General features: G+C 43.8%; 1 protein-coding gene across 4 annotated transcripts in view; it reads left to right on the forward strand.

Annotated features, from left to right (window-relative positions):
* The first annotated feature begins 9,972 nt into the window (after positions 1-9,972).
* The window catches only part of SSBP3 (single stranded DNA binding protein 3), a 226,893-nt gene continuing 224,327 nt past the window's right edge, over positions 9,973-12,538 (forward strand). For 3 of the 4 annotated variants that reach the window (XM_014068044.2, XM_014068045.2, XM_014068047.2), the window contains exons 1-3: positions 9,974-10,315; positions 11,219-11,291; positions 11,542-11,603. In XM_014068044.2, coding sequence (XP_013923519.1) covers positions 10,260-10,315; positions 11,219-11,291; positions 11,542-11,603 — 191 coding nt within the window. In that variant the 5' untranslated portion in view covers positions 9,974-10,259. Of the gene's footprint in view, positions 10,316-11,218; positions 11,292-11,541; positions 11,604-12,538 lie in introns of all 4 variants that reach the window. The other variant, XM_014068046.2, reaches the window with a different exon arrangement.

The following is a 12,538-nucleotide window of genomic DNA, read 5'->3' on the forward strand; positions in this document are numbered from 1 at the left end:
TTGCATTCTTTGACAGAGTGGCAAAATTAGTGGACCAGAGGAATGCCATAGATATAGTTTACTTGGACTTCAGTAAGGCATTTGATAAGGTAGATCATAACCTACTACTAGATAAAGTAGAAGAATGTGGGTTAGACAGCATTCACCACCAGATGGATTAGTAACTGGCTGACCAACCGCACTCAACGTGTAGTCCTCAATGGAACTGCATCTACATGGAGGGAAGTATGCAGTGGAGTACCCCAAGGCTCTGTTTTAGGCCCAGTACTCTTCAACATCTTCAATGATTTGGATGAGGAAATAAATGGGGAACTTTATAATGCCTTGGTAAGGCCACACTTGGAATACTGCATTCAGTTTTGGTTGCCATGATGTAGAAAAGATGTGGAGACTCTAGAAAGAGTGCAGAGAAGAGCAACAAAGATGATTATGGGACTGGAGACTAAAACATATGAAGAACAGTGGCAGGAACTAGGTATGTCTAGTTTAATAGAAAGAAGGACTAGGGGAGACATGATAGCAGTGTTCCAATATCTCAGGGGTTGCCACAAAGAAGAGGGAGTCAAACTCTTTTCCAAGGCACCTGAGGGTAGAACAAGAAGCAATGGGTGGAAACTAATCAAGGAGAGAAGCAACTTAGAACTGAGGAGAAATTTCCTGACAGTTAGAACAATTAATCAGTGGAACAACTTGCCTCCAGAAGTTGTGAACACCCCAACACTGGAAGTCTTTAAGAAGATGTTGGATAGCCATTTGTCTGAAATGGTATAGGGTTTCCTGCCTAGGCAGTGGGTTGGACTAGAAGACCTCCAAGGTCCCTTCCAACTCTGCTATTGTATTGTAAGTTTTCATACTTGAAAACATTGAAGCATCCCCATGGTCACATGATCAAAATTCAGACCAGTGGTGGGATTCACTTACCTTCCCTACTGGTTTGCAAATGTCTGCCATGCGCAGTGCTCACTCATTACGTTGGGGTATGTGGGCAGAGTCTCCCATAGCTGCTGCTACCTGTTTGCTTGAACCAGAAAGAACTGGCTGAATACGACCTCTGATTCAGGCACTTGACAACTGATTCATATTTATGATGGTTGCAATATACTGGGGTCATGTGATCACATTTTGTTATTTTCTGATAAGCAAAGTCAATAGGAAATCCAAATTCACTTAACAGCCATGTTACTAATCTAACAACTGCAGTGGTTTGCTTAAAAACTGTGGCAAGTCATGTCATAAAATGAGACAAAGCATAATAGCTTTCCTGCTTAGAAACAAAAATGTAGTTAATCAAGGACTACCTGTAATTTGAAAAACATGGCTGTGGCTTGTGAAGCCAACCAAATAATGGTTTATCCAATGGCTAAGCAAAGCAAGCTTTTGTACTGTGTTTAACCTTTAGCACTGATCCAAAGATCAAGACCCAAAAAGATCTTGACAGACTTAAAAACCTGACCCTATCTAACAAAATGAAATTCAACATAGATACAAGTACGGTTTTACACTTTGGCAAGAACCAACTACATAGCTACAGAGTAGGTGAAACCTGGTTTAATGTTAGTAACTGTGAGAGGGATTTCGGAGTCCTAATGGACAATCATTTTTATAGGAGCAAACAGTGTGTGGTGGTAGTCAAAAAGCCAACGCAACCCTAGACTGCATTAATAGAGGAATAGAATCAAGATCAAATGAAGTTCTAGTACCACTTTACAAGATCATAGTGAATATAACACTTTGAATATTGCATCCGGTTTTGGTCACAATATAAAAAAAGAGATTGAGATTCTGGAAAGAGTTCAAAGAAGAGCAACAAGAATGATTAGGGAACTGGAGGCTAAACCATAGGGAGAATGGTTACAGGAATTGAGTATGTCTAGTGTAACGAAAAGAAGGACTAGGGGAGCTAAGATAGCAGGGTTCCAATGTTTGAGAGAGCTCCTAGAAATTTGAGGGGATCAAACAATTTTCCAAAGCACCAAAAGGCAAGATAAGAAACAATGGATGGAATCTAACCAAAGAGAAGCAACCTAGAACTAAGGAGAAAATTCCTAATGGTGAGAGCAAACAACAAATGGAATAGCTTGCCTTCACAAGTTGTGGGTGCTCCATCATTGGAGGCATGGTGCTCATCTCTGTTTCTTGGCCGATGGATCCAGCATTGTCCAATGGCATTTTCTGTGATCATGTGGCCTGCAGGGCTATTCTTCTTCTTGTGCCATATCCATCATTAGACGTTGCCAATCATGTTGGCAATCCTATTTTTGTCAACAGCACCATGAAAAAGTCAGTTTTGTCCAAATCAGTTCCTTAGGTTTTAAAACCATGATGTTCTTCTGCCTTCAACTTTCCCTGGAGGATTAAATGAAGGATGCTGTATTTTTCCAGGTGTCACATCACATGTCCAACATATTCAAACTTTCGCTTTTTAATGGCTTTGATGATTTCCATTTCCTTTCCCAGGTGGCTTATCACCTCCTCATTTGTGATTTTGTCAACCCAGCTTATACGTAACAGCCATATTTAAATCCACATTTCAAATGGTTCTAGTTTCTTCAAGTGGTTTTCTGTCAGACCAACTCTCTACTCTGTAGAGCAGGATAGAAAAGACGTTATACATGCACAAAATGCTGTTAACTTCCCACCAAAGTGGTACCTATTAATCTACTTGCATTTGCGTGCTTTCGAACTGCTAGGTGGGCAGGAGCTGGTTCTACACATGCTTATTAAAATATATTTTTATTTATTTTTCATATTTAAAAGTCTGACAAAATACCATGCTGTGTTTAAGTAGGTGGCCATTTAGCAGGTAAAGGATTGCAATGCCTTTCAGTGCAAGGCAATTCCAAAAGTATTCCATTCAGTTTGACAATTGACAACTCCACTGAAAGCCTGAATAGGACAGGGGCCTGCATTTTAACCAATTTGCCCTTTCAGCCGCTCCTTCCAGGTTATTAACCTATTTCCATTCTTCTTCTCAAGGAATAAAAAGGAGGACTGAATCTGGGCAAGACCTACTGGAGTGGGTGGGACACACCAGATTCTCCTGTTTAATTCTCCTGTTGCAAGCAGCGACTCCGGGAGCTTGTTCTACCTGTTCTGTTTTTCCAGCCCTTATGTTGGATGATGGAGGAGGAGTCTCTTCAGAGAGGTTGAAGGGGATTTTAAATGGAACCGGGCAGGACAAGATCAAGTTTCTGATCTCCTTGAGAGCTGAAACCCATCCATCCTATTTAATAAGGACAACTTGCAGAAAGCTGGACACAGGTCTCCCAATATCACAGTCCGAAAGACACATTCCTGCCTTTGGCCGGTCCTCTTTCCATTTTGAGAAGCTATTTCTGTCAAAAGCAGAGACTGGCTCTTTCCCAGCTGATCATGTGTATCCACTTGGTTCTCCTTGCAGTGAGCTCAGAAAGCTGAATTTGGCCCATCCCTTTAATCCTCCTTACAGGCTGATGTCACCAAGATGGGCTTCTTTTTCTGGCTCTACTGCAGCATCGCACCACAAAGAAAAGAGTGCCGGGCCAAAAACCTGCCAGGAAAGCAGACAAAGTGGCAAAGGAATTTTGAAGTTGTCATTAATGCTGATTTGTCCTGATAAGACCTTTCCTTTGTATTTCAACATGCACATTTCTAACATGGGGGTGTTGTTCTCAGGACTCATAATTCAAAATAAAGCTGGATGGAGCTGCCATTGTTTGTTTATGGCTTGCTTGTATTTCAGAGACTCTGTTGCAGGATGGGTGGTGGGGGTAGGTGGGAGGCGTGGGCAACTTAGCACCAGAAAAGTTACAAAGATTGCCCCAATTAGTTTTTTATTTTCTGATTATTTGGGACAAAGCAAAAAAATCACCTTCAGCTCCCTCTTTTCAGGCTAATGCTAAAAATATATCTGTTACTCCCAACTGAACCCTGAGATACTGCTGCAAATGAAGACACAGGCAGCAATCATTCAATTGTTTTTTCTCTCCAATTTTATAATGTTGGAAGAAATGTCCTTCTGGGTTCAGTTCCAAGTGGGGAAAAAGACACTGGGAACATGGAGGCTGCTTGGAAAGATGGTTTAATGGTGGACAGGACCACATGGCTTGAGCTCCTGAGCAGAAAAGGGAGATCACATGCTTCTAGGTGTTGGGTAAAGAAGAAAGGAGAGAAAAGGGGGCTTGCTGAGAGTTCCTGGGTTTTTTATACTCTCTGTTTGGCCCCACCTCTCTGTTTCCTGTTCCTGTGTAAGAAATGTATTCTGATTGGGTGTCAGACTCTGAGTGGTGAAGAACCTTAGCTATCTTTGTAGGTTGTGTGCCTTTTGAATCCCAAGCTTGGTTGAGTTCCCAGATGCCATGTGGTGAGATGGATAAGGGGCTAATATTATTATGCCTTAATCCCATTCTCCTGGAGTTGAAGCGGGGAGATATTTGTTATGTAGAATAGACTGGCTCAGGCATTTTTATGGCACATTGACAAAGGTGGGGGCTATTAGAGTGAGTCTGTTTCTTACCTAAAAACATGTTTCTCCATTTCTGATCCAAGGAAACATAATATTCTGCCTTTTCAATATTTCCCAGGAAATTTCATTTTTCTAGGAGAGGAGTGGGTGCTAACTTCCTACAATAAGATGAGTTAGCTTTAAGAAAGGCTAATTCTAAATGCCACTATTGCATTGCCTTGTTAACTACACTGTCAGCCTTGTGAGATAGTTTGAACAAGAAGCAAACCCAGGAATGCTAACTCTACTAGAACGTTACATTAACAGAATCTTGCAAATCTGAAAAGACCTCTCTCCCCCTACACCATTACAGTCCAAGAAACTAGGGAAGGTCCCTTCTGAGAAGGTTGCCATGTCCCCATACCTTCTATAACCCAGCTGCCTCTTATCTGAGGGTTGCTTAGTCTGAAACATTTCCTCCTGTCTCTCAATGTCATTCCCACATACCATTATGTAACAGATAACAGAATAATAGAGTTGAAAGGGGCCTTGGAGGTTTTCTTATCCAAACCCCTGCTCAGGCAGAAAGCCCTATACCATTTCAGACCAATGGTTCTCCAATCTCTACTTAAAAACTTCAAGTGTTGAAGCAGTCACAACTTCTGGAGGCAAGTTCTCCCACTGATTAATTGTTCTCTCAGTCAGGAAATTTTTCCTTAGTTCTAGGTTACTCCCAGTGGTGAAATCTATTTTTTTTTTACTACTGGTTCTGTGGGCGTGGCTTGGTGGGAAGGTCATGTGACTGGGTGGGCATAGCTATGTAGTCATATAACTGGGGAATCAAAAGACAGAAACTCACTTTAACAATATCCTGCTGGAGCAGGGTTGAACTAGATGATCTCCCTTCCAGCCCTGGATTATCCTCTGAAGCTGTGTCTAGTGCCAGGTTTATAGTCCTTCCTTCATCTCCTTTTCCCTCCCTCCCTCTCTCTCTTTTTCTTTCTTCCTTTCTTTTTCAGCAACCCCCCCCCCCTTTTTGGCCTAGCAGGGAAGCCTGCTGGGAGCAAAAAGGGACACCCTCCCACGTCTATAGTAAAAAAAATGCTTAAAAGTTAAAAAAAAAGTTCCGAAGATCAGCTGTGAGACGTGCAATCTTTTTTTTTTACTACTGGTTCTGAAAACCAAAGCATTTTTTACTACTGGTTCGTGAACTGGCCCGAACTGGTAGCATTTCACCCTGGTTGCTCCTCTCCTTAGTTAGTTTCCACCCATTGTTTCCTGTCTTGCCTTCTGGTGTTTTGGAGAATAAGTTGAAGTTGCTTCTTTTGTGGCAGCCCCTTAGATATTGGAACACTGCTATCATGTCATCCCTAGCCCTTCTTTTTATTAAATTAGATATACCCAATTCCTGCAACTTTTCTTCATATGTTTTAGCCTCCAGTCCCCTAATCCTTTTTGTTGTTGTTCTGTGTACTCTTTCTAGAGTCCCAACTTATTTTTTATATCATGACAACCATATGTTCACTGAGATTCCTTCTGCAAGTATAGCCTGCCAAAATAGTTCTCCCAATAAAATTGCCCTCCCAGTAAAATTACCATATGCCAGAAGTGGGAAATCTATGAGCTGAACATAGCTATCTACTCAATTTTTACATATTTCTGAGAATACCTCTAGATACCGGTCTCCCACAAAAGTAACCCAAACTCTCCAAAGTGGTGAAACCCAATCCAATGACCTCATCTGTTTTGTTCCTATGATTCTCAGAGGCCAGTTTTTCGAACTAAATTATGCCATTTTGATCAATCACTATGATAGAAAGCAGGAGCTTAATGTTTTAAGAAAATGGGGATATGAAAAGTACTGTATGCTCTTCCTTTCTTGCCAGGTTAAGCCCCAATAAAGCTGAAAGCAGGGAAATGTAGGACTTTTTTCACCCAGTACATACATTAAGTATGGATTTCACAAATGTAATGAATGTTAACTTGTTTGACTTTACAAGTAGATTAGGCACATCCCTAGAAAAGACAGCCAGCCAGGGCCATCAGTCCTCATGATTCCGGTGTTGTCATAATTCATTGCTAGGAATTTGAGAGGGGGGAAACCCCTGTTCTTTCCATAGCATAGAGGATCAAATGGTTGGTCAGATTTTGGCCACATCCTTCAGGGCATTTTTGGATGCTCTTTGAATACAGCCAGTTACATTGTACTGAGAGAGGGGATGAGATCATCTCTTTAAAAATGTACCTGTATAATAATAACTGTCCTCACAAAACCATGTGTAGTGTTTATAGTTATTTATTGAAGTTTTAAAGAGGCTAGCATTGAAAAACAATGTGTAAAAAAACAACAGAATATGAATAATAGGATCAATTATCTTGCAGAATTATCATTCTGCAGAGAATGGCCTAAATTAATGATTTCCAAACAAGACTTGTGGACTTCAATTCCCAGAATTCCCCAGCAAGGAGAATTCCAGGCAAGGGAATTCTGGGAATTGAAGTGCACAAATCTGAAAGCTGCCAGGTTTGGAGGTCCCTGGCCTAAATAAAAGGCCAAGTGACATCACTTCTGGACAAGATGCTGTATTTTTAAGAAGATATGCCATGCCCACTGATTTAACATAGAACGATAAGCCATGTGGTTTGTTTGGTGTAATGTACTATATGAAGACTATAAAACATGTTTTATTGTTTGGATGTTGGCTTAACCCATAATGCATGTTAAGTAAACCATCACTTGGCCAGTCCAGTATCCACCACTGTTTGATGTTTTGATTACACCAAATGATCCTTCTAGGTTAGTATGTAAGTAAGAGTTGTTACAACTGAAGTAATGGCGATATAAAGAATACTGGACAAGCAGCCAATCATTTCCCCCTCTTTTACTATGACAAAGTAAACTATCTTGAGAAGTTTATCTTATAATAAACTCTGCTGCATTCTGGATAGCACAAAGCTTTTGGCTATGAGAAGTTCATCAATACTACTTTTACCGCTCAGCTCTATAGATTTCAGAATATGACCGTTCCCACTTTATTTCAAATAGTTTTTCAAGGGGCAATTTTAACTGGTTTTTTTTAATGTGAACAAAGCAATAACAGTCATCCCAAAACCTAGGCATAATACACACACTGAGCAAACAAACCTTAGTTTGCATCTGTGTTTTATCCAGCCACGTTGTACTAATTCAATAATATAAACAGATCTATAGGTTAATCATAATTTTCCCCCCTCAAAAGGAAAGTAAAGGGATTTGGCTTGAGCAATACGATGGTTATTCTTTCCGACTTTTAAAGTAACAAGGGGCTAAACTAATTTAATTATTGTTGGCACACACCGCTTTTTTTAAATGGCTGGAAACAATTTTAAAAGCTCTGAAAAGAATGCCTTTACCCCTTCTATGTATTCCATGCCACCTACCGGGGGAAAAAAATCTTATTTCAAACTTGCTACTTTTTACAACAGACTGACTGCAGCTTTTTGGGCTTTCTTTTACGTTTCGCTAGAAGCCTCAAGCAACCATGCGTGGCATAGATTAAATCAAGGCGACTACTAAGCTTCGGGCTGTATCATTTTCTTAGGAGACTGATTGGGGGACGACGACGACGGAGAGGCTGGGAGAAAAGGGGCTTAAAAAAAATCCAACCTTACATAAAACCTCCTTCTGTAGATACATTTACAGATCTCTGGAAGGATTTTTGATACATTTAGGAAATTCTTTTTTTTAAAATACGCTTCTGTGAACAATATCGCTGAACTTTAATGGGCGTGTGTGTGCTTGTAGTTTATATTAACTCTGGGGCTGAGTTTTCCTTCTTCCACTGTTTTTTTCCCCAGGACACTGACCTAGCCTTTAATTGTTTGGTGATAGGCATGTAAGGGGGAGGGGCGTTACTTGTTTATTGGAACAGCAGTTTAAAAAAAAAATCAACCTAGGCGAACAGTTTCTAGTCCCCCCTAAGGATGTATCCAAACAGGCAACCAATCAGCTCTTACACAGCTTTTTCAGCTTGTCTTTTTTAAAGGGACAGTAGCAAAGGGGTTATATCACATTTAAAGAGAAAGATACCGACGGGGGAAGAGGGGGCAGAGTGAGAGGCCAGAGAGAAAATTCTCCCAGTTCTTAAAAGGGTCTAACTTTAGGCTTCGGGGAGGGGAAAAAAAAAAGAACTGCAAACAAGCGCCTATACTTCATCAAGGAGGGTGGGGAGAGAGAAACGGTGAGTTATTGTGACAAGGAGCCAAGGCGCCCTTCCTGGGTGCAGGCATAGCCCTTGGCACATTCATCTCGGAAGTTGTATGATTTATAAGCCGCATATTTAAAGATCTACAAAATGTATTATTATTTGAAGAAATGCCAAGGATCCATCCTTTATCGATTTTCCCCCTCCCCGGCAAAAATAATAAAGCAAGCAAGCAACCACAACAAAAAAAGAGAATTGATGGGGCTGATTCCGTTTGGAGGCGTTTTGGCTTAAGTTTATGGTTTGCGTGGTCACATTTTCGCTTAACGATTTCAGGAAGACGAGATTGCGCTCTCCCCTCTCCGGTAGTAGAAACAAACAAACAAAAAACCAGCTTGGGAAGGCCAAACGAGCTGCGGTGGGGAGAAGAGAGAAATAAAACATCACATTCCCATTATTTTTTTAAATTTAGAATTAAGTCCCGTTGAGTTCCGCAGGATTCTCTTCCGACCAGGCTGCAATAAAATCAATACATGGCGAGAGGGCTACCACGAGGCCCCTTTCCCAAACATTCAACGTTGTCTAGAAAGATTTCGGTTGCATCTCCAAAAGAGACGTTTCCTGGGAGATGAGCCCCCACTGAACGGACAGGGATTTCCGAATAAGATGGGGAGGGGGGAGGGATTCGATGCGCCCACTGCCGCTCTCCTGGAGGCGCTCGGTGGTTCCGCCGAGAAGCAACCCGGCGGTGGTTGAAAAGAGGCTCGAGCATGGCAGCTTTGCCTGGGCCGCGCTGAGCACAACCATGTGGAAGGCAACGAAGGGAGAGAAAGTGGAAAGCGGGAGGGCGAGAGGGAGGGCAGCCCGGGCGAAGGGGGAAGCTGAGCACCGAGAGGACAGGGCGAGGGAGAAAGGCAGCTGCAGTTAGGGCAAATGCGAGCTGGGCCGGGGAGAGCGGCATGCGGGTTGCGAAGGCGGATCGAGGGGCTGGAAGCCCACGGGGGGGGGGGGGAGAAGGTGAATCGGGAGGGATGCAAAAAGAGCTTCTGGAGAACAGGCTGGGATTAGGGGAGGGTACCTGGGTAGAGGAGAGAGAGCCGGGTAAGAAAGGCAGCGAGGTCCCAGCTCAGCCCCTAGGCAGAAGGAGGAGGAGGAGGAGCGGTGGCAGTGGCGAGGGCCCCCTCCCCGCCGGGAGGGTCCTTTAGGAAGCAGCCCAAGGATGCTTCCGTCTGCCTAGCGCCGGCTGGTAGAATCTCCCTTGGTGCCACCTTAAAAGTTTCTATTGGAGGGCGGAGCAGCCCTTCCCCCCGCAGACCGCCGATTGGCCGGGGAATGTATCCATTGTGGAACGTTGACGCCCGCCGCGTTCTATCCCTAGTGTAGCCACGTTCGGTTGAGCCGGGGGCAGCCGCGGTGGCGGCAGCGGTAGGAGCAGCTGGGAAAGGAGAAGGAGCCGAGGACAGGGGCAGGGCGATGGGGTCGCGGCCGGGGCTTTGACAGCTGCAAGCAGGACGAGCGGTGCGACCGCAGCGGAATCCGGGCCGGCTCCAGCCGAGGAAAGGCGCGAGGTTCGGGAGACGGGAAAGCATCGGAGCAATTTAGGCAGCGGCGGCGGCAGCAGCTTTAGTTTCGCCTCTTTCTTACTGCGGACCATGTTCGCTAAAGGCAAAGGCTCGGCGGTGCCCTCGGATGGCCAGGCTCGGGAAAAGTAAGCGCCGAGGCAGCGGAGGGAACCTCGGGGAACTAGACGCGGTTTCTTCGGGCGGGCGTTCTTCTCGTGCCTTTATTGTCTTGTGGGGAGTTGGGGCATCTGGAAGGGAAGAGCATGGAGGATGAGATGGGGCGGGGGGGCAGAAGGTGAAGAGTCTCTTTGGCAGGGGATCTACGCCTTTCGCGATTCAGGCAACGGGTCTCCAAGCAAAGGGCGGCGGGTGTAAAAAAAAACATGATGGAGGAAAGCATGCAAGCTCGCATCGTCCTTTTGTCTGGCGTGGCTGTCCGTCTGTTGCCAGTGGAAGGGTGAAAGGCTTTGTCCAGACAAGGCGCGTTCGGTTGTCTTCTCCTCGGCCCGCCTTCGCTTGCTACCTTGCTTCTAGAGTTTCCAAGTTTGGCAAAAGCGAAGGGTTTGGCGCGGGGTGGGCAGCGGCGCCTGGCGGGGGGGAGACCGGGGGGGCGTGCGAGAAACTCCACTGGGATAGATAGAGCTCGCATCCCCAAAATTCTTCCAGGAGCAGATGACGAAAAGGCCGCCCTCCACTCCGCCACCGACTTGTTAAGCGGGGGGCGGGGGGGCGGTGCGGGACGCTGGATGCCGGACTGCCTTTTGGAGAGGATGCGCCCAGCGAAGTTGTGTTTTGTGCCCTGCAATGAGCGACTCTCAAACTTCTCTTTGAGCGGGATGGGGCGCGCTAGAGGCAGGTCAGGAAGTGCTGCGCCTTCACTGCCGCGGCTGAAAGCGGGGTTCGTTCCCTTCTGAAGCCAAGGGGGTCTCGGTGTGAAGGGGGGAATACCCTCTCACTAAGTCCTCCTCTGGCTTAATTTCCATCTCCTTCCAAGAGACTTTCCCTCCCCCCCCCAGCTACTTTTTTTTTAAAGTCCTGTCTTTTTACAGGTTAGCTTTGTATGTCTACGAATACTTGCTGCACGTAGGAGCACAGAAATCGGCACAGACCTTTTTATCAGAGGTGAGTGACTTTGTTTACTTTTGACCCCTTTCCCTCCCCCTCCCCCCCAAGATAGCCTTTGTTTTCAGAAAGCAGGCACAGTGGCCTCCATTTTGAATTTTTTATCACCTTTTGCCATTTATTGCTAGTTAGCCTCAGAGGCTCTTTTAGGAAGGTGGGGGGGGAGCAGCAAGAGTGGAAGAAAATGGCATCTTTTTCTTCAGGTCTGTGACCCCCCAAACCCTTTTTTTTTATCCTTGGCTGTTCACAGATCCGATGGGAAAAAAACATCACACTAGGAGAACCTCCTGGGTTTCTACATTCATGGTGGTGGTGAGTGTTGCTTCTTTTACTTATGTGTTAAAAGTTCTTTATTTAACTAATTGGAAGTGTTGGGGAGGGAAGATGATCCCAAGCAAATGGTTGGGTTTGCCTTTACATTGTCTTAATCCAAACGCATAACTGGTTGTAAGCTTGTCTCTTCAGTCTAGGTAGAATTACTTGAAAAAGTATTGAAGAGAATTTTGGGAACAAAATTGTAGGTTTTTTTGGAATGTCTTGTATTCTCCAAACTTGAAGTCATGTTGTACAAACACACACACACATATAAAAATAAATGAAGGTTTCTTGTCAAAAAGTGGTGTTGCTTTAACAAAAACATATGTGGAATATTTATGGATATAAAGTGGTCTTAGCTTTTCATTGGGGACTAGTATTTTGTAGTTGATACCTTTTCAGAACATTTAATTGGAAAAGGAAATTTGGTGTCTAGGTTATCAGCTCCATTTTTTTTGAAGTGTTGCCAATTTCCCTTAAAACATGATCCTAAATTATTCAACAATGAGATTGCCCTTTGTGCGTATATATGTATGATAGAGTATAGTGGACAAGTTCAGTGTGACTTGAAGCAGTTATGCAACTTATAGCATGATGCTGAGCGATAGAAATATTTCTAACCTCCTGGTGTAGATCTTCTTTCTTGAATGTAAATCCTGTTGATTCCAGGAAGAGTTCCTTTCATCTATTGTAGTTAGTTGTTAGATTAATATAGTTATTCATCTGTATGTTGGTGCTGCTACCAAAATATACTTTGTTATGAGGATGGCACCTGAAGTTTGCTTCTAGGAATGGTAAACATTTGAAGGGCACATGTTGCTTCCATAATCCAATTTTTTGATGATGCTCTGAATGATGGAATGTAAGGTGTCATAGGCCACATTAATCTCAATTCACAAAATACTTTTTTATTAGTTATCTATGGTTATGGA

Source organism: Thamnophis sirtalis, unplaced genomic scaffold (genome assembly GCF_051295495.1).
Source record: "Thamnophis sirtalis isolate CommonGarterSnake01/CBP01778 unplaced genomic scaffold, rThaSir2_p1.2 scaffold_7, whole genome shotgun sequence".
Classification (NCBI taxonomy): Eukaryota; Metazoa; Chordata; class Lepidosauria; order Squamata; family Natricidae; genus Thamnophis; species Thamnophis sirtalis.